At 48.0% G+C, this 21,091-nt stretch overlaps 1 protein-coding gene across 3 annotated transcripts in view; it reads left to right on the top strand.

The window, feature by feature from the left end:
• ELAPOR1 (endosome-lysosome associated apoptosis and autophagy regulator 1) overlaps positions 1–19,420 on the top strand; it is a 67,821-nt gene extending 48,401 nt beyond the window's left edge. For 2 of the 3 annotated variants that reach the window (XM_060142425.1, XM_060142424.1), the window contains 15 exons: positions 2,263–2,351; positions 5,808–5,985; positions 6,717–6,845; positions 7,254–7,344; positions 9,183–9,288; positions 9,551–9,688; positions 10,684–10,947; positions 12,238–12,411; positions 14,968–15,148; positions 15,450–15,546; positions 16,018–16,119; positions 17,312–17,438; positions 17,516–17,694; positions 18,218–18,383; positions 19,352–19,420. In XM_060142425.1, the coding sequence (XP_059998408.1) occupies positions 2,263–2,351; positions 5,808–5,985; positions 6,717–6,845; positions 7,254–7,344; positions 9,183–9,288; positions 9,551–9,688; positions 10,684–10,947; positions 12,238–12,411; positions 14,968–15,148; positions 15,450–15,546; positions 16,018–16,119; positions 17,312–17,438; positions 17,516–17,694; positions 18,218–18,383; positions 19,352–19,420 (2,090 nt within the window). The remainder of the gene's footprint in view (positions 1–2,262; positions 2,352–5,807; positions 5,986–6,716; positions 6,846–7,253; positions 7,345–9,182; positions 9,289–9,550; positions 9,689–10,683; positions 10,948–12,237; positions 12,412–14,967; positions 15,149–15,449; positions 15,547–16,017; positions 16,120–17,311; positions 17,439–17,515; positions 17,695–18,217; positions 18,384–19,351) is intronic. The other variant, XM_060142427.1, reaches the window with a different exon arrangement.
• The last annotated feature ends 1,671 nt before the right edge of the window (positions 19,421–21,091 follow it).

The following is a 21,091-nucleotide window of genomic DNA, read 5'->3' as shown; positions in this document are numbered from 1 at the left end:
CAGTCCTACAGGAATCACTTTTCATTTTCTCAACAAATATCTAGGCCAATCCTTCGAACATGACTAGTCTCCAGTTTCAACACCTTGATGAAACCTGAGCTGGGAAAGTGAGGTCTGGCTCAGCATTTGCGTTAATCATTTATTAAAACCAGTTTAGAAGTTGTCAGTGTGTAAACAGCTGGACCCTTTTTGCTGAAACCCAGAGCTGGGGTGTCAGGTTGAACAAATATTTGACAAGCAGAGAAAGGTCCCTGTGTGGAATGCACTTTCTAACACGTAACTTGCAATTTGCTAGATCTAGTATGCAAGGGCCTGGGAACTGGCTTATTTTCAGCATCTCCCCCCAAATTTCTCCTGGCCAAGTCTGTCAAAACCAGGAGTCCCTGGATCCCTCTATGTTGAAATAGGCCTTTGTTTGTTAACCAAGTAAATGAGCTGAGAAGACCCCAGCTGTTTCTCAGCCAGTAGTTCCCTCTTGCCCAGGCTAATTAAGATGGGGACAGAAGAGGCATGGAAATGTGTGATTGAGGGAACTCCCCAATGCAGGCCAACAAGGAGGTAACTAGGAGATTCTCCGATCTAGCAACTCATTTGGCCTTGGGAAGAAGAAGGGACCAGTTGAGAAATAAGCCTTAACTGGAAGAGAAAGGGGACTTCTAATCCTTATTAAAAATCCCATGACAGCTACCAAATAAAAATAAGTCCCACAAACCCAGGTGATAATAGTTACCAGCACTTAGCAAATTCTTACTTACAATGTGTCAGGTATGTGCTGGCTCCAGTAAGAAGATGTTATTCTTCCTGCTCTACAGGTGAGAGCACAAAGGCTCAGAGAGGTTAAGTAACTTGCCGAAAGCGATGCAGCTAAATGATTAAGCAGGATCCAAACCCAGATCGGTCTGACTTAAAAATCTCATTCCGTTCTACCAAACTGCCTGTCAGGTAATAGAGAGAAGAGGTCTCACCATGATCACCTGCTTAGCTGCAGGTAACACAGTAGTCACATTAGAAATAGTGGTGACAGTAGTAGTAAGCAGTATTGTACTGGCACTCTGTAAAGCAATGGTTTTTATTCTGGAGAAAGTAAATCTCCTGGAAATTAAAAAAAAATTATTTGCATGGAGTATGTATATTTTTCAGGATACAGGAAACAGGTCTTTTTTTCAAATTCTCAAAAGGGTTTGTAATTCAAAAAAGATGAAATCCATTGCTTTAAAGAGGGATTCATTGAAATAGTTCTTGCTATCCAGGGGTTCATAGGGTTAAAGCAGAACTAACCTAGATATAAGAAGAATATATAGAAGGGCTTGCCTGGTGGTGCAGTGGATAAGACTCCACACTCCCAATGCAGTGGGTCTGGGTTCGATCCCTGGTCGGGGAACTAGAGCCCACATGCATGCCACAACTATGAGTTCTCATGCCGCAACTACGAGTTCTCATGCCGCAACTACGAGTTCTCATGCCGCAACTACGAGTTTGCATTCTGCAACTAAGAAGCTCGCATGCTGCAACTAAACATGCCACAACTAAGACCTGGCGCAGCCGAAATAAATAAATACATAAATATTTTTTTTTAAAAAAAAGAACATACAGAGAGTAAAGTAAATAAAAATGATAATAACATTTTTCATTAAGTTCAGGTCAAAGCTTAGAGAGTGCTGTGAGGCCTGGGGGTGGGGAAAGTGGGAAGAGTTGGATTAAACTGTCACCTTATTTGCGTAGGATCGTTGCATGGAGAAGGGGAAATACAGAGGTGGAAGCCCTTCATTCTAGGCTTATATTAAGAGACAATTCAGAGACAGAATTGGAGTAAGAGGATGAAGCACTGTCCTAGCTTTCCTATGTTCTGCTTCAACCCTTCAGGAGTAGAAAAACCACCTGCACAGTCAGGGTTCTGAGGCACCTGGAAGATGGCGAGTTCCAGGGAATTGGTGGTAAACCTGCAAGATGCTCCTTCTGGCTACCTCCCTCCTTGCTGGTCCTTTGGCCAGTCCACCTCTCCATGCCCTGCTCCACAGGGCAGGCCCAGTGGTTTCTCATCAGCACCGGGGAGAGGCGCAAAGGGTGTATCTGAGCAGGGATTTAGGGACCGAAAATCTTGCTGCTCAGGCAAAGGGAAGGTGGGTGTGCAGGACTGTCTACTTTCTGCAGTGTCTGTGTTGTGCCTCACCCCAAGGTCTTGGGCGTTATAGCATCGTAAGCAAGTGGTCGAGAGCTCTGCTTTTTTAACTTCAAATGTTTGTCCTTGCATCTGCCATTTAGAAAAAGGATCCTCCACCTGCAGAGTGCGGCCAGCCTGCACAGACAAAGATTACTTCTACACTCACACGGCCTGTGATGCCAGTGGAGAGGTGGGTAGCACGGTCATGCGGCCCCTTTGCCTGCTCCTTGGGCTTTGCCAGATCCGGACCTCCAGCGGCCAGTGAAGCTGGCACCCCAGAAAACCCCACAGCCCTCTGCAGTGACCCTGGGGCCAGTGGGGAAGTAAAACGAGATGACCTCATTTATTTTCAGGTCAGAAGCTGTTTTTGCCACATTTGTTCTGCTGCTTATTCACATATGCTCTGTTTCGAAAAACACCTTCATTTTCTTTTCCTCGGTTTCTTCCGTTTGCTTCACCCCCTGGGCAATGGCTGCCTGTCCACGCGTACTTCTCTCTTCACGGAACTCATCAGACTTGTCCCCTCGGCGCTGCTCTTGTGGGCTGGCAAAGGGGATGATTCCTACTTCCTGGCTCACTGGAGAATGGCCCGACTTGTTCCGTCTCTGCTGGCTCCCTCTTTGCCCCCAGGCTTTCTGCCTCAGAAAGACTTTCCTTTGTAGTCTGCTCTGCCATTGAGTCAACAGGCATTTTTTGAGCATCAGCTGTTGCGCCTGGCACTGTGCTCCAGCTGGGGTATCAGAGCTGAGCGAGAAGGGCTCCTGCCCTCAGAGGCTCACAGTCCTGTGGGGGAGGGCAGAGACAAGGAAGATGGGCCTGACGGTGTGCAGGGCACAGGGCACCCACCCAGAAGAGGAGTGACCAGGATGGGGGGTGGCGAGCAGGGAAGGCGTTTCAGAGGAGGTCATTTGTTCACATGTACAACCAGCCCCTGTGCTGGGCGCTAGGTGTGTAGCAGCTCACAAAACCAAGGGAACGTCTACTCTCATGGAGCTTAATTCCTGTTGGGGAGCAAGTGGAGGGAGAGACAACAGACAGACAACAAATGGGTGTATAGTAATACGTCTGATGGTGGTATGTGGTAGGAAGAAAAACATAAAACAGGATTGGGAGATAAAGAATGACAGAGCTATTTTAGAGAGGGTAAGGATGACCTCTCTGAGGAGGTGACATTTGAGCAGAGATCTGAGTGAGGTGAAGGGGAGCTCTCCAGGCAGGGGGCACGCAGCAGGTGTAGAGGGGGCAGGTGTGTGCCGGATGACTTCGAGGAACAACAGTAAATGAGCAGGGATGGCTCAAGGGCACAAGTGGAGGGATCTGTCTCAGATTAGACATTCTGAATGAACTGCTGCCTATATCCCTAAATCAGAGCCTCTCAAGAAATAGGAGTGGGGAATTCTGCATCATTCAGCGCTAAGCATATGCTTGGCTATTAGGATGTATAAATGTTTCCTGGCTGGCTGGCTGGCCGAATCCTCTTTTTGCTAATTAAGCATGGGATAAAGTCCAATCCTTTACGGTGACTGTTTCTATAGTCATCTCTTACTGCCCCCGCACTGCCCCACCCCACCCTCATGTTTCGAGCAAAATCCCCTTCCCTAGCAGCCAGGCGAAATGATATATCTTGTCAGTTGCACCTTAGACCCCGTTCTGTAGTGTCTGGTGTTCTGCATGACCTTGTAAAAATTACTGTCATTTCCTTGGCCTCAGTTGACCCACTGATTAAATGAGGACAATCCTGCCCCTCTTCTCCCTCCAGGGCATAACATGTGGCCGATTGTGGCTGTCTTTGCTTCCTTCTGCCCCACTCTTTCCCCTCCCGGCTTAGACCAAGTCATTCTAGATCCGTCGTGTGCTCTGATGCCTGCAAGCCTGGGTGCCTGCCCTCCCCTGATCACCTTGAGGGTCTTTAGATGCTGAGTGGGGCCAGAGCCAGTGCTCGCACCTTGCAGCCCCGCCAAAGCACAGCTCAGGGAGGAGCCCTGGAGTATACACGGTGAGGAGTGCACAGGGATATGCAGTCACCAGGATTGCTTTACAGAAGCCTCAGCCCTCAGGGCCACACTGGTTCTGCTTGGGATTTTGTTTTCTAAGCTGTATTTTAATATCAAGGGACTCCTATTATGGCCTTTGCTGTGCCTCAGGGCTTTCTCAGGGACCAGGATGGCCAATCCACTGGGGCTGCTGAGTGTGCTGCTCCAAGAGATGGTCTAAATCAGTCTACCAGCTCCCCAGACCTTTCTCTCTATGAGACTCAAGGAGACAAGCCAGTTGAGATAAGTTTAGAGCACTAGTCCAGGTCTCTGGTCACTGGCTGCTCTTCACAGGGAGAAAGGCTGAGCTGAGCAGGGAGAAGAGTTGTCTGTCTCAGGGCTCACCTTCAATGCAGGCAGCACGGGACCCTTTTAAGACCCTGTCATTTCTTATCCTTAATAAAATGGACCGATGCTTTATTCACCCACCTTTTCACATGTATGGTATGCTACACAGAGCATTTGCATCATCACCTCAATGCAATCCTTTTGTTTCTGACTTGCCCGAGGGCCACACGGGAAGCTTCACACTGCCCAACCTCACCCCTGATTCACCAAGGCCTCCTGTAATTCATCTCCTCTTCTCTATCCAATTTCTCCATCAAAAGACTACGGACGACCCTACTAAGTGACAGACACAATGCTTCTCTTGTCCACTGACTTGGTGGCTGGGTGGCTGGCCGTTCCTCTTGCCTTTTTCCCCTGGTTTTTTTGAGATATAACTGACACATAACATCGTGTAAGTTTAAGGTGTACAATGTATTGATTTTATACACTTACATACTGCAAGATGATGACCACCATAGAGCTAGCTAACAGCTCCATCAGGTCACATAATTACCATTTCTTTTCTGTGGTGAGAATGTTTAATATCTACTCTCTCAGCAGCTCTCAAGTATATAATACAGTATTATTAACTCTAATCACCTGTACCTTAGATACCCAGAACTTACTGATCTTATAATTGGAAGTTTGTGTTCTTTAACCAACATCGTTCCTCTTGCCTGGATGTCCCAGAGAACGTAGTGTCCATACCCCCATGGGGATTGTTATTATGCGCTTGGTGCCCTTGCTAGACGGTGAGCTCCTTGAGGGCAGGGGCCACGTCCTTCGTCTCTGAGTCACACAGATCTATTTGACTTGCTATAGTTGCCTACTGAATAAGTGAAAAAGCAAAGAAAACACTTGGAAGACAAACTGGGGCACCTCAGCCAACCTCTCTTCTCCCCAGGGGTTACATAAGCCACCTCTACTCCATGCCTTTTCGCATTCTGGGATTTTCACCAGCGGCTTTTCCTGTGACATTGGTAGGAATAAGATTCTACACTGGAATCAGAGCTTTCTCTGGAGGCAACTGGCCCCCCATTCCATCCGACACACGAGTCCTCATTAGGTCTATCCCTCTTCATTCAGTCAACATTCATTCAGCAGATATTTATTGAGCATGACCATGTACCAGGCACTAGGCGACAGGCCTGGGGTATATCGGTGACCAAAACAAAGTGCCCCACCGTGGTGGAGCTTTCACTGGAGCCCAGAATCCCCCCACTCTCAAGGTAAATTCCTGAAGATAATCCCACGCAGGAAGGCTGAGTCGTGCTTTGTTTCTGCAGACACAGCTCATGTACAAATGGGCCCAGCCGAAAATCTGCAGTGAGGACCTGGAGGGGGCAGTGAAGCTGCCCGCCTCTGGCGTGAAGACCCGCTGCCCACCCTGCAACCCTGGTTTCTTCAAGACCAACAGCAGCACCTGCGAGCCCTGCCCTTATGGCTCTTATTCCAATGGCTCCGGTAACCCCCCCCCCACCCCACTCCCTGCCTCGCATCCGCTCCCACACCACCCAGAAGGGTGGGCCATGTGGGCACTCCCAGTGTCAGCTGAACACGGGCTCTGTCTTTCCAAGGGAGGCAGGCAGGGCCAGGCCACCTCTGAGGTCTATACTCAGGAGAAGAGAGGTCAGGGTGGGCCCTGTCTGTAGGTCCGAGTCATACTTGAGAACTGCCGACCTTCCTCCTCATTCCAACTTTGAATGTGACTCAGGCCTGAAGGGACCCAATTCTCACATCAGAGGCTGCCAGCATGTGGCAGGGACGCTACCTAGAAGGTTTAGGGAGCTGGGATGGCCACATTGACACACAGGATTTGTAAGCCACTCTGCAAAAAGGGAGTTGGGGGGATTTGCATACCTATGAATGTGAAGGCATTTGAGGATAACAATGTGACAAACAATATTAAATATATGTACCAGACCAGAGGATATGTTTAAGCTTTAAAATGAATAATTTGATGGGCCAGTAGCCCAATTGGAATATGATAATGAAGGGTCAGTGTTTACACCCTGAGTTTGTTAAAAAACATTGTCAGAATGCTTTCAAGTCAGCTTGATGTCACTGTGCAACGGTGCTCAGCACCACTCTTGTTGGGCTGCCCACCCCTGTTGCCACTTGTCTGTGTGACAGCAGCTCCAGTAAGGGTGGCTGTGGCCTTCCTGCTGAACGCATGGATCTTACGGCTCCCCCAGATTGTAGCCACTGCCCAGCGGGGACCGAACCTGCCGTGGGATTCGAATACAAATGGTGGAACACACTGCCCACGAACATGGAAACGACCGTCCTCAGTGGGATCAACTTTGAGTACAAGGGCATGACAGGTAACTGCCTCCCTCCTGACTGTGAGCTTTCAGCTCGATGCACTGCCACAGGGGGTCTTCCCACCTCACGTTTCTTCATAATAGGGATGTCTGGAGAAAAATGAGCTAATCGTGCCATGCACTCCCCTGCATGCTCCACTGCCCATGGGCATATAATATATATTCTGCCAAGCCTTTGTTTTAGAGACAGAAACAGAACTAGAAACAATGTGTACACACTCCAAAGGCCGTGCTCTGAGAGTTTCAGAGACTTTGACCAAAGTAGCCAGAGAAGTAACATGGTTTGTTTGGCGGTGATTCTGAACGCCTCAAAGGACGGTGTTATCTCTCTTCCAGAGTGTCATCTGGGTGCACATTTGCCCTGCACCCAAGACCACTGGGCATTAACTCTTCCCTCTCCTTTTCCAGGCTGGGAGGTGGCTGGTGATCACATTTATACAGCTGTTGGAGCCTCAGACAATGACTTCATGATCCTCACTCTGGTTGTGCCAGGATTTAGGTGAGGAGTACAAAGCTAAAGGGAAGCCCATACCACCCTTGGCCACATCCAGGTCCCACATAGCTAGGAGTGTTGTAGAGGAGAGGGCTTCTGGCTTGTGGAAGTGTCAGTTCAGAACAGAGGAGATCATGGTTATGGTCTGATAAAGTTAACCTGAATGCTAACACTCATTCTTAGTTGCTGCCCATGCTGATTACCTACTGCTCTCTCATCCCGTCTAGCTTCTCCCATCATTTGGCCACATGCTACTTGAATTCCTCCTCCTCACAGCATCAGATAAGATTTTAAAAACCTGTAAAAAATAGGGCCAGGGGTGCCCATAGACAGTTCATCTTTATTTGGGGCAAGAAGCTTGGGAGGGATTGTTCTTATCATATTTATCCCCATATCCCAAGAAGACCTAGGATAATAAGCAATTTGTTTGCCATTAAAAAAAATACAGGCAGGGTGGTACGGTGCAAAGAACACGGGACTGGGAGATAGGGCATTTGAGCTTTGCCACTTACTGGCTACGTGAACTTGGGAAAGCCATTGTGCCCCTATAGGCTTTAGGCTCCTTGTCTGTAAAACAAGAGGGATTGACAGTCTGTGATTTTGGACTAACTCAGATTGAGATGATTCTTCTAGCCCATCGGTTAGCACCACTGTGTAGGGAGGAGCCAGGAACTGGAGGTCCTCAGAATTCAAGCAAATGGCCAAAGCCAAAAGAAAAGCCATAAATGGATTTCCAAAGCCAAAGTGAACTCTTCTGCCTATATGTGCTTTAGAGGTCAGGGGGAACCACTGAATCGGCGTCCCAGTTGCAAATTTGGCTTCTCCATTCCCTCCTTCAAGCTCCCTCGTTTCCATCCCTGGCACAGTGCTCAGCCACGGCGGTTGCTCAAAAGGTTTCCCTTCCCTTAATTTACATTACTCAGAGCTGAACAGCTATATCCCATGTTTATGAGGTAAGCAAACTTTTTAGACTTTTGGGAGGTAACACTCCCCAAAGTACTTTTCAATTTGCAAATATGATTATAGCAGTAAAGCACTTCCTCACCCCACTTATCCCCCCCGCCATCCCCACCCATCGGGCATGGCTGTCTCTTTCTCCAAAGAAGGACCAGCCTGAGAACCTTGTTAAAGAAACAAGTTGAGGGCTTCCCTGGTGGCGCAGTGGTTGAGAGTCCGCCTGCCGATGCAGGGGACACAGGTTCGTGCCCTGGTCTGGGAAGATCCCACATGCCGCGGAGCGGCTGGGCCCGTGAGCCATGGCCGCTGAACCTGCGCGTCCGGAGCCTGTGCTCCGCAGCGGGAGAGGCCACAACAGTGAGAGGCCCGCGTATGGCAAAAAAAAAAAAAAAAAGAAAGAAACAAGTTGAAGTACCTGCTAATTCGATCCAGGCAAAACCCCACTATCCCTGGGAGAGAGCTGCTGAGCGAATGCAGACAATTGACATCTTATGATAGTGATGATTCTCAAACTTTAACGTGCATATGAGTCACCTGGGAATCATGTTAATGCACAGATTCTGATTCAGTGGGTCTGGAGACCGCACTCTGCTGGTGAGGCTATACAGCATTTTACAAAGCACTTCCACATCTGTTATGCCTTTGGATCTTACCACAATGATGGGAGGTAAATAAGAAAGATTATTACCTCCGTTTTACAGATGAGGAAACTATAGTTTGTCTAGGTCAAGTTCACACAGCTAGGGTGGCAGAATTGGACTTAGTCTATGCTCTTTCCAACATACTCAGAACTTAATCCTGTCCCCCAGCAGACCCTTTGCTGCCATCTGGGCTCTTCAAAAAGCACTGTCTGCCTCTGGAACCGACTTTTGATTTCTGCCCCACAGACCTCCACAGTCAGTGATGGCAGACACAGAGAATAAAGAGGTGGCCAGGATCACGTTTGTCTTTGAGACCATCTGTTCTGTGAACTGCGAGCTCTACTTCATGGTGGTACGTTTTCTTTGCCTGCTTTGGGGCTTCCAGGGACTATTGGGAGGGTTGGCCCCTCTGCCCTGTTGGGGTATCAACATAACTGACACCCTTGCTTACAGTGATTTCGCAGAGGAAGGGCCTGACTGTCTGTCAGGGACTGCACCGTTTAATATGGGTCTAACCCACTGTGATGGCCCCCAGGATGGCAGCGGTATGGGCATCCTCTCCCCACCAGCCACCCAGCCATCAGGCCTTCTTCACTTATCTGTCTTGGGTTCAGGGTATGAATTCTAGGACCAACAGTCCCGTGGAGACGTGGAGAGGTTCCAAAGGCAAACAGTCCTATACCTACATCATTGAGGAGAACGCTACCATGAGCTTCACCTGGGCCTTCCAGAGAACCTCTTTTCATGAGACAGTAAGCTCCTCCCCTTACTCAGATGCTCAACGCCCAGAAGAGACCTCTGAACCTGGAAGGATTCCTGCATTAGCTTAAGTATGAGGTTGAGCTTCAGAATCCAGGGATTAGAAGACTCCTAAGGAGTCAAGCAAAGAACGCCTATTCCAGCCCCTGAGGAGCACCTAGCCTTAGCCAAATGACTTCCAGGGGAAAATGACACTCTAAACTCTTAAAATTACCTGTCCCTCCTCAGCAGACCTGCCCTGAGGACATGTGTGGTTCCTGACCTGGTATACCCTGTTCAGTCCTGCTCTTTTTTTTTTTTTTTGCGGTACGCAGGCCTCTCCCTGTTGTGGCCTCTCCCGTTGCGGAGCACAGGCTCCGGACGTGCAGGCTCAGTGGCCATGGCTCACGGGCCCAGCCGCTCCGCGGCACGTGGGATCTTCCCGGACCGGGGCACAAACCCGCGTCCCCTGCATTGGCAGGCGGGCTTTCAACCACTGCGCCACCAGGGAGTCCCTGCTCTTGTTTTTCATAATAATAACTCCGGTTTTGTTGTATTTTCTCAACTCAAAATAACGTAGTTTCATTGCGAGAAAACTTAAAAGATAGAAATAAGCAAAAAGAAGAAAATCCCCCATAATCCTACTACCCAGAGATAACCCAGTTAACATATGAAGTATCTCCTATACAGTCTTTATTTCTCCACAAATACTATTTTTCTTTTATAAGGAAAAAAACTGCTTTTTTAAAAAATATGAGCATCTACTGCATATTTCCCCACGGTACTTAATATTTTTATATGTCATTTAAGTCGTTCAGTCTTATTTTAAAATGACACAAAATGTACATAAAGAGTTACTGTTTAGTGAGTAAAAAGAATAGGATGTTTCTAAAGATTTTTCTCAAGTATCACAGGATAAAAAGTATTAAGTCATACTCTTACTATTTCCAGAGCACTCAATTGCTACTGCTCAGAACTTGGCCCACTCTCCTCTTGTCTCTGTTTCCAGGGAAGAAAGTACACCAATGATGTTGCCAAGATCTACTCCATCAATGTCACCAATGTCATGGATGGCGTGGCTTCCTACTGCCGTCCTTGTGCCCTGGAAGCCTCTGACATAGGCTCCTCCTGCACCTCGTGTCCTGCTGGCTACTATATTGATCGGGATTCAGGAACCTGCCGCTCCTGCCCCCCTAACACAATCCTGAAAGCCCACCAGCCTTATGGCGCCCAGGCCTGCGTGACCTGCGGTCCAGGAACCAAGAGCAACAAGGTGCCAGCAGTTGGCCGTACATCATAACCTTGGCCCTCTGAATGGGCCACCTCAGATGGTGCCGGGTCCTGGGTGGGGTTCTTGAGGGGCTAATACCCAAGGACCACCCCCCCTAGTATACGCCCAGGTTGGCATCCTAGAGGACACCCATCCAGGCTATGACCACAGATGGAGAGTTCTTAGCTGTAGTGGTTGGTTTTCAGGGTCTGGGCCTCAGTCATGAGCGAGTCTCATCTTCAGGGGATGGGTAAGGGAGATCTGTGACCATCTGGTCCAGAGGGTTATTTGACATCTGTGCAGAGACCTGAAGGGAAGGAGTAGTGGGACTTGTGGCTCAAATTCAGCCTACTTCAGTCCAGCCTGTTATCATGGGAATTTGCCTCCTCTTTGTGGGGAGGGTAACCCACCTTTGCTGGGACATATGGTTAATTGGCATATTGCTGTCTCCTTTCCCAGGGGTTTCTTCTAAAGTGGAGCAGCAGTGCTGTTTCCCCCATGCACTTCCTGAATCTAAGAAAATACTATGACCAAAAGCTCTTAGTTATTCATTAATGCTTTTAAGTGAACTTGAATTTTACTAATCACAACCACATGGACACACATTTGTAAGACATTGTTTACACAGTCTGCAGATGCTGCTCAGTTTAGCTGTGCAATAAGTGCATCAATTCTGCAGACCCCTGGCAACCTCTTTGGGGCACCCTGGACTTTTGCCGCAAAAGTCCTCCCCCAGGGCTCCCTCTGCTGCTGTGGGAGGGATTGACAGTTGTGTAAGGCTGCTGCTGCCTGGGGACCTTAAAATGAGCAAGAAAGGGGTTTATGGCTCAGTTTCCTACAGAGAGCCTGGGAAAAAGTAATCTGGGGTTCAGTGAGTTTTAAATGGGGGAGGGGGACCAGGCTTGTAGCTTCTCTTCTGCCATCTTGGACACCCTTCTTCCAGTTAGCACCTTGTTGTCTTTTGCTTGAAAGTAAGAAGGGCTATCTCGTGTCTTGAGAGAGTTTTATAATCTAGGCATAGGAACAAGGCTACAGAATCTGACCCAACTACCTACTGAAAAATAAGAGGTTTGGGTTTGTGCATCATATATGTGCTAATAATTGAATGGCAAGATGTACGTAAACCACACTAGCCCCTGTTTTGCATCTTTTAATGCCCACTCCTAATCCATGCTTCCTTTTCTCTCACCCTGCGTGGGCTGGACCAGGCTGGGGAGAGAGACTGCCACTCTCCGTGGGGCCTCCTCAAGGCCCTGCCTGCGCAGCCGGCCTGATGGACCCCTTTCCCCTCAGATCCACTCCCTGTGCTACAATGACTGTACCTTCTCAGTCAGCACTCCGACCAGGACTTTTGACTACAACTTCTTGGCTTTGGAAAACACCGTGTCTCTGGCTGGAGGGCCAAGCTTCACTTCCAAAGGGCTGAAATATTTCCACCACTTTACCTTCAGTCTCTGCGGAAACCAGGTAAGCTGTGCAGGTACTGACCACGTGAGAACGGAAAGGGGGCGCCAGCGGATCAGAGGCCAGAGGACACGGGAGGTTCAGATCGCAGAGGATTGAGGAGATTCAAAGGTTTTTTAATGATTATTACTCTCCCTGAGGACTTTCTCCTCTAAAATCAAATCATCTGGATTATAAACTTTTAGGAAAACGAACGTGTTTAAAATAAGGTGTAGGGAATTCCCTGGCGGTCCAGTGGTTAGGACTCCGTGCTTTCACTGCCAGGGCCCGGGTTCCATCCCTGGTTGGGGAACTGAAATCCCACAAGCCGTGTGGTGCAGCCGAAAAAATTTTTTTTAATTTTTAAAATTAAAATAAAATAAAATAAGGTGTACATTTACTCCTCCCTGACCTTTATTCTCTCAAAATGATTATATAAAAACTATGCACATACATCAACTATACTTCAATTAAAAAAAAAAAACTATGCAGGAGAAAGTTTTTTTTCCTTAAGAAAGCAGTCTTCAGTAATCACGACACTTGCCTTTCATTTTCTAGAGGCTGAATAAAATAAATTACTCTTTATTTCATCTACATGTATCTTTGCTGACAGTACATGTTACCATCAGCATTTCGGGCTGCTGCAAATATTTTGGATGCAAAATTCAGAGGCAGAAATGTAAAGGATAATCACACCACCACTGCACTTGACTAAATTACAAACAGGCCAGGATTAGCGGTTGGAAAGTTAATTTCAAATGTTGCAAAATAAAAAGCGTCTTGAGCATTTAGTCTGTGACTGTGTGTGGAAGTTAGGTCTTTATACCACACAGCTTCTACCCATCTTCTGCAGCATGCAAAAAAGTTGATTTGTGTTTATAGAGAGAACATGCCAAGAAATAAACTAATCTGTGAAAGATTAGAGACAGGTGTCTCTATCTTGTTTTTAAGAAGTCTTTGAAGAAGTTAAAGCCTCAGAAGTGACAGTGATAACTCAGGAATTGAGACTGATTAAAGCAAGCCCCATGCAGCAAAAGTTTCAGTCAATGAGTTGGGAGAGAGAAGATGGGAATTTGCGGAGTCTGTGAGTTTTCTTTTCTTTGCTCCCTTATTCTTATATAATCTAAAGCTTCCTTTCTGTTCTCATGTTCTTTACCTATTTCTTACAATCTTGAAAATAAACTGAGATACCAGATTTAGCAACTTAGCTCTATTTGTAAAAAAATTTATCATATTGAAAATCCTACATTCTAAATGCTTGGCCCACTTAAATTTAAAATATTGAACAAATGATCTTATATTAGCAAACATGTTATATATTCATATTTCATAAATTTGAAGAATTATTTATTTATTGGCTGTGTTGGGTCTTCATTTCTGTGCAAGGGCTTTCTCTAGTTGCCGCGAGCGGGGGGCCGCTCTTCATCGCAGTGCGTGGGCCTCTCACTGTCGCGGCCTCTCTTGTTGCAGAGCACAGGCTCCAGGCTCGCAGGCTCAGTAGCTGTGGCTCACGGGCCCAGTTGCTCCAAGGCATGTGGGATCTTCCCAGACCAGGGTTTGAACCCGTGTCCCCTGCATTGGCAGGCAGATTCTCAACCACTGCACCACCAGGGAAGCCCAAATTTGAAGAATTTTTAAAGGAACAGTATCTCAATATCTCTTCTATTACAAAATCTCGAGGAAGGAGTTTCAATTCCCTCCATCTTCCAGAGTTCTATTCTATACAGTATGGGTTGTTAAAGACTGGAGGAGAAACAATCTTTCTTCTGTTGATAAATATTTTATTTATTTATTTATTTTGCGGTACGCGGGCCTCTCACTGCTGTGGCCTCTCCTGTTGCGGAGCACAGGCTCCGGACGCGCAGGCTCAGCGGCCATGGCTCACGGGCCCAGCCACTCCGCGGCATGTGGGATCTTCCCGGACCGGGGCACAAGCCCATGTCCTCGGCATCGGCAGGCGGACTCTCAACCACTGCGCCACCAGGGAAACCCAATAAATATTTTCAAATGGAATAGGGTCCAGTAGATCCTAAGATGTCCTACCTCAAGGCAGGGAGAGGGCTGGTTATGGGGTCTGTTTTAACCCCCAGGACACTCTGGAAGGTGCTTCCAAAGTAAGTATGGTAGAATCACAGCTCCAAGGAAGACACAGAAAGGGAATGGGAAGCAGGCCAGAGGTCCAGATAAATTTCATGGGATTAGTTACACATTTCAGTATCTGCCTAGAAAACTGACTAGGATAAGGAAGGCCCTTAACGGGTGGGCTGGTAGATTAGATCTCCAAATCAGTTGCCGCCTTCACAGCACTGCTTATATAGGGCTCCCAGGTGACTCCAAGGAAACAAAAGACTGGGGATCCCTGAACCAGAGTTCCGGAAACTAGGACACCTAGGCCTTATTCTTAACTTTTTATCTTTTAAAATCTGTCTTGTAATTAGAACTGGGATGAATCGTTCCACTGCAACACACTCTTAGAAAGTTGAAATTTTAGACATGGAAAAACTGTTCCCTGTTCCCTTCTGGGAGCTCTTCTGTGATCACTCATTCCTTCCTACTTCCTCCCCACATCCCCCTGCCCAGGGTAAGAAAATGTCCGTGTGCACCGACAATGTCACTGACCTCCGGATTCCTGAGGGTGAGTCAGGTTTCTCCAAATCCATCACAGCCTACGTGTGCCAGGCGGTCATCATTCCCCCGGAGGTGACAGGCTACAAGGCCGGAGTGTCCTCGCAGCCTGTTAGCCTCGCAGATCGGCTTATCGGTGAGTAACACAGTTGCTCTCGCCTGTCTGAGCATGTCTGTAAGAGAGAGTGAGCCTACCAGGCTCTGAGGTAAAAGGCCCCAGGTGAGGGGCCCAACCTCCTGACCTCTGTTTCCTATTCCATCCTGGGGTACGAAATGCCCCTGCGGCCACTGACAAACCTTTGTTTCACCCTTTCATGAGCCACTCAAGGATGTGATGAGATGAAGGAAGGTGGGATGTGGACAGGTATTGAAAGAACAGAAGTGGTTGCCAGCTAAATGCTACTAGTGAGGACTAATTAGGAGCTCTAATTTGGCAGGGGTGACAACAGATATGACTCTGGACGGAATCACCTCCCCAGCTGAACTTTTCCACCCGGAGCCCTTGGGAATACCGGACGTGATCTTCTTTTATAGGTGAAAATGAGAGGCCAGGCTAATGCAAGTGAAACCCAGGGCTCCTCCGCAATCTCTGTGGTGTCCCTCCCTCTCTAGCCACCTACTACTTATCAAGCCAGACCACTTCCAAGGTCTAGCAGACCTGCCCAGCAATGAGCACTAAAGGCTGGGATTTCCCCATCCTAGCTTCTTGGGTATTCCTGGGGCAGGTCTGCCTCTGGTGGCAGGGAGGAATACTGGATGACCTGTGGCGGACTACCCTTCCTGCCTAAGGGAGGCTCCAGTGTTGTGCATCTGCTAGCCTTTCCTAGACCAGTGCATTTCCCCTTGACCAGATCTCCCTGACCCCAACACTCTCCTGTGTGTCAGGCCACAGCCCAAGTCCAGACTTCCCCAGTGAGGGAACCGTTCCATGTTGACTTTACTTAGTGGCTCTCCAATGACACAGATGAGTGACTCGTTCCCCCATGGGGGCTGCTTTCTCTGCAGGTCCAATGATGTGACCCAGTCCTGCAGTTCTGGGAGATCAACCACCATCCGCGTCAGATGCAGTCTGCTGAAACCTGCTCCTGGAAGTCTGTCGCTGCCAAGGTAAAGGGATGTAACAAAGTCTCCCTCCCTTGGCCTCATAACATCCCAAGAACCAAACAAAGAGTACTGCAAAAGAGCAAACGAGAAAACCATGTGAGATCCATTAATGGGTTCTTGGGGACACAGTCATGGCTCCAAACCCTCAGTCTTTAGATGTCAAGAATGGAGCAGGAAGAGTCAAAGCTACCCTCACACTCACAGACCATTATAGGGGCAGCTGCCTAGCAAAGTGACGAACTGCTGGGGCTGAGAGCCAGATTTGATTTCCCTCCTCCACTTACCACCTCTGTTATGGATACAGTTTTTATCTTCTCTAGGCCTCTTCTTCCTTATTTGTAAAATGGGGAGAGTAATAAATTCCCTCAGGGGGCTGTTATGAGAATTAAATGAGATAATGAGACTTGAGGACTTCCCCAGATGTCCTTCTCAGATGTGGTTACTTCCTATTATCATTAGGATTAGTAAAGGTTTAGGGAATCCTAGGAATCGCTCTACAGCTGGAAGACCCTATTCTGAGTTTAATAGCTGAGTGCACTAAATTGAGGACTCCTGAACTAATTTGATTACAGTACCCTTCCCCCGCCAACCTTCCTTTTTTTCACCTAACACTAACATCTTGAGGGGTACCAGTCTTGAGGAAGATGGTTTGGGAAATGCTGCTCCTAGACAACAACTGATCAGGGAGATGGGGAGCCCAGCAGCACATTTCGACCCAGCAGTGGTGTCAAAGTGTAAGATCACTATTCTTGTTGCAAACGTTACAGTAAAGTACACTGCAGATAGCAGTGACCTGAAGTTCATTCCTGAACCCTGCCCCCCACCTCCACCCTCTGCAGGAAGCTGCATGTGACTTTTGCAAAGTGTCACATGTCCATGGGTTGGACAGGAGCTTCTGAGGGGTTAGTTGGGCAGCTATGCTAGAGCTCAGACAGCTTACATTAGTTCTCATCGGATGTCAGCAGAAACAAACGGGCAGAGGGTGGGAGCCCTGGTGAAGGCCATAAAGGCCTCTTATCATCAGGGAAATCGGAGAGCGATACCTGGGTTAAGGACTAGTTGGAAGGATCCTGATGGAGCTAACGGTTTGGCAAGGAGAGGACAGATCAGGCAAGTTATGAGACGCCAGGACTCCAGCCAGATCTTCCCAGCAGTCCTGAGAGTGTGCGCTCATGTCTCCTTTCTGCTCTGCTAGCACGTGCTCCGATGGGACCTGTGATGGCTGTAACTTCCACTTCCTGTGGGAGAGCGTGGCCGCTTGCCCGCTCTGCTCAGCTGCTGACTACCACGCTATCGTCAGCAGCTGCGTGGCCGGGATCCAGGTAGGTGTCTCTGCTTGGGGACTTCCCAGCAGACAAGGGAATGTGATATCTGAGTTCTTTGTTTTTCTCCCCGATAGAAGACTACTTATGTGTGGCGAGAACCAAAGCTGTGCTCGCGTGGCATCTCCCTGCCTGAGCAGAGAGTCACCATCTGCAAAACGATAGACTTCTGGCTGAAAGTGGGCATCTCTGCAGGCACCTGCACTGCTATCCTGCTCACCGTCTTGACCTGTTACTTTTGGAAAAAGAATCAAAAGTACATGATGGGGTATTGCAGTTTGGGGATGGCCAGGATTGGATCATTGAGCTGGGAAGAGAGTATCTGAGAGTATAAGTTCATGGGGCCATTCTCTGGCATTGGCCACAGTCCCTGTGACTCTGGCCAGAGATGTGTTGAGCCACTTATCCAGTGTATGCCTTGGTTATCCTGACTCCTAAACAGGGATGGTATCACATGGCAGTCTGTGAAGGGCTGTTAGATTCTCAAAAGAAAAGCAAAGAGAATTCTTAATTTGTTATTATTAATGATAAAAATAATGACTTTACAATTCCATTATTTCTATTAAGCTTTGAGATCACAGAAACACCTATACTTGAGGAAAAAGATCCCTGACTTGGGAGTCGGATTCCTTAGTTATATGCCCAGCCCAACACCATTTTGCTATGCTTCAGTTCCATTACCCATGGTATGGGAATATCTCTTTACAGCCCAGCCTTTCTCCCTTTCCCTTTTATTCCACATTTTGGTGTCTTGTCTTTCCCATCCTCTTGTTTCATAGGCTAGAGTACAAATACTCCAAGCTGGTGATGAATGCCACCCTCAAGGACTGTGACCTGCCAGCAGCCGACAGCTGTGCCATCATGGAAGGCGAGGATGTGGAGGATGACCTCATCTTCACCAGCAAGAAGTCACTCTTTGGGAAGATCAGATCATTCACCTCCAAGGTAGGGAGCCTGGCCAGTGCACTGAGGTCAGCCTGCAGGGCTGGAGAAGATACCAGTCCTAGGATACTGAATGACCCCACACTGTTCAGGGACCACTACTCTGTTCCCCATCCTCCATACTATTCTATCCCCCCACCCTGTGAATCCTGGCTTCTGCCTTCTGTATTTCCACACCAATACTCTTTCCCCTGGGGCCCAAGGCTGCTATTGACTAGGCTCCTTCTCTCCCGACATGCACTCCAGTGGATGGACTGTTTGGGCCTTTTAACTTCCAGAAGTATTGAACCACCCATGTTGTAAGATTCATGACCCCCTCCCCCCTGCCCTTTTTTTTTCTTTTTTTCTTTTTTTTTTTGGAGGGAGGGGAAGAGGTGATCTCTAGGATCAACTTCCGATAGACGTGCAGCTCTCCTTTGGCCATTGGAGGGTGCTGTCCCACGGATGTCTGGGCCTGGGGCAAGCAGAGAACATTCAGGCAACTCTTCCAGGGCCGCTGCCCTCTGCAGTCCCACTCTGCCAGTGCCCACAGCTCACCGCTGCCCTGAGCCAGTTCATCCAAATGGGGTGGGGAGGGATGGCGAGGGAAGGAAGGTGGGGAGGTGTTTACTTGGCTGAATCTCATTCCCTTTGTGCTGATCTTCCAGGGTGACTCCCTTGGCCTCCTTAGACCTTGAATTTTTTTTTTTTTAACTAATGGGAGAACAATTTATCCTGGGACGCTTGAGTCTTTCTGGAACTTCTAGAATTCAACACAGATGCAGAGCAAGGGGTTTTAAAGATATTTCTTACCCTCTGACTGGCTGAAGGGAGCAAGAAGAATAGAGGATATCTTAGGTCCATGTTTCCACAAAGCCACGGAAAGCAGGAATTTCATGAGAGCTCCTTCTGTCACCTATTTTCCATTTCCCTCCTTTGTTCCCCAAACTTGCCCACGTGCAGCAGCCAGCTCCCGTCACCATCTCTTTCAGAGGACTCCTGATGGATTTGACTCGGTGCCACTGAAGACATCCTCAGGAAGCCCAGACATGGACCTGTGAGGGACGCTGCCCTGCCTCACCTGCCTCCTCATCTGGGCACATCACCTTGCAAGCCTGTGGCGATGTGGGTGCCAGTTTCCTGCAACACCCACTGCTGGAAATCTCTTCGTTGTGGCCTTATCAGAAGAAGTTTGAATTTCAGATCTTTGTTTTTTTATAGAGTACCCAAACCCTCCTTTCTGCTTGCCTCAAACTTGCCAAATATACCCACACTTTGTTTATATATTACTCCCTCGCTTGCATCTTGTTTCCCAAAATGGACCAGCCATTGGAGCCATAGCTTCATCTGCTCATATTTCTTATAGCTCTGGAACAAAAGTATTTCTCTCTTTTTAAGTATAGAAACTCCCTCCCCTGTCCTCTTACTTAAGGGCACAAGCAGCTGGGAGTCTCCCTGATCATATGCCCTCAGCCCACGATCTCTTTAGGAGAGAGGCTGGGTGAGGAGGGTACTGGCATCCCCTGATGAACCATCTTCATGGTTGCCTGGATTCATCTCTCCTGGATAACCAACTCAAACTGGTATAGTGGGTAGGCTGAGGGCCAGATGAGTAAGCCCTGGGTAAGAAAGGGCTTGATAAGCACAAAGAGGCAATAAAGGAAGGTTTTATTTTGTTTTTTAAACTGGGTACTTCATTCCCTTTCCTTGAGTAAGCTATAACTATTCTCACTGGAGCCAAAGGAAAATGTTCATTGAGAAAATGGGGAAAGCCCTGATGGATCTGTTCTCCCCGCAACCCACTGCGTTGTGTTTTGTTTTTTTTTGTTTTGTTTTTTACCTCCCACCATCTCCCTATGACACTAAAGGGAACCAGGTAAGCCCCAATCCCAGATGTTCTAGCTTTATTCTCTATTTGCTTCTACCCAGAAATGACAAACATTGCCAGTGAGGAAAATTCCTCATCCTTGAGTGCCCCATTCCTAGAGGCTTGGGCCATATTAGGGAACAGGTGTGTCGTATTTTGAAAGAACACAAGGAAGTCAAGATTTTAATGGGGCCCTACTAGAGAGTCAGCCCACAATGGGATGCACCTGAGGTGGCCATGATGTCTGCTTCTAAACTTAATTCATCTGCTCAGCCACAGAATAGACAACCTCAAGGCTGGCCAAGAAAGGCATGGACTTGTAGCCCATGCCCCAGCAGTGAGTAGATCCAGATCAGTCTTCAAGGAGGAAACACTAGGGGAGTTGGACAAGCTGTTCACCAAACTGGGAACCGTTGCACTTTCATGCCCCTGTCCTTCCCTTCCTCCTGTTCTCATTTCCTTTGTGTGCTGAAAAACTAAAAAGACTTCCGGCCCCACCTTCTGGCAGCATCTGTTTTGAAAGGTGAGTAAAGTGAATGTTCTCTGTGCCCCTTTTCTCCATTTTCACAGCAAGTATAACTGATGAACTTTAAGTAACTAGAAATGGTAAAACCGGAGCAAGAGTTTAAATTCTCTTTTTCTTTCTACTAATGGCTATTCTCCTTCCCTCACTGTCAGGCTAGAATGACCATCCTTGTTCAAGGGCCCTGTTGCCCATGGTTTGTGCCTGTCTCCTTTCTCAAGTGACCATTTGGTGACCAGATGGTAGGTAAAGAATGGAGACGGCACTTGTAAGTGGTTTGTCTGCCACATGATGGTGTGCTGATGTGATTGGCCACTGCTGCCTTGGCAATGGTCTTATAAA

This window comes from Lagenorhynchus albirostris, chromosome 2 (genome assembly GCF_949774975.1).
Source record: "Lagenorhynchus albirostris chromosome 2, mLagAlb1.1, whole genome shotgun sequence".
NCBI classification, from domain to species: Eukaryota; Metazoa; Chordata; class Mammalia; order Artiodactyla; family Delphinidae; genus Lagenorhynchus; species Lagenorhynchus albirostris.
Note: the sequence above shows the minus strand (reverse complement) of the source record. Positions and strands in the feature narration are given on the sequence as shown.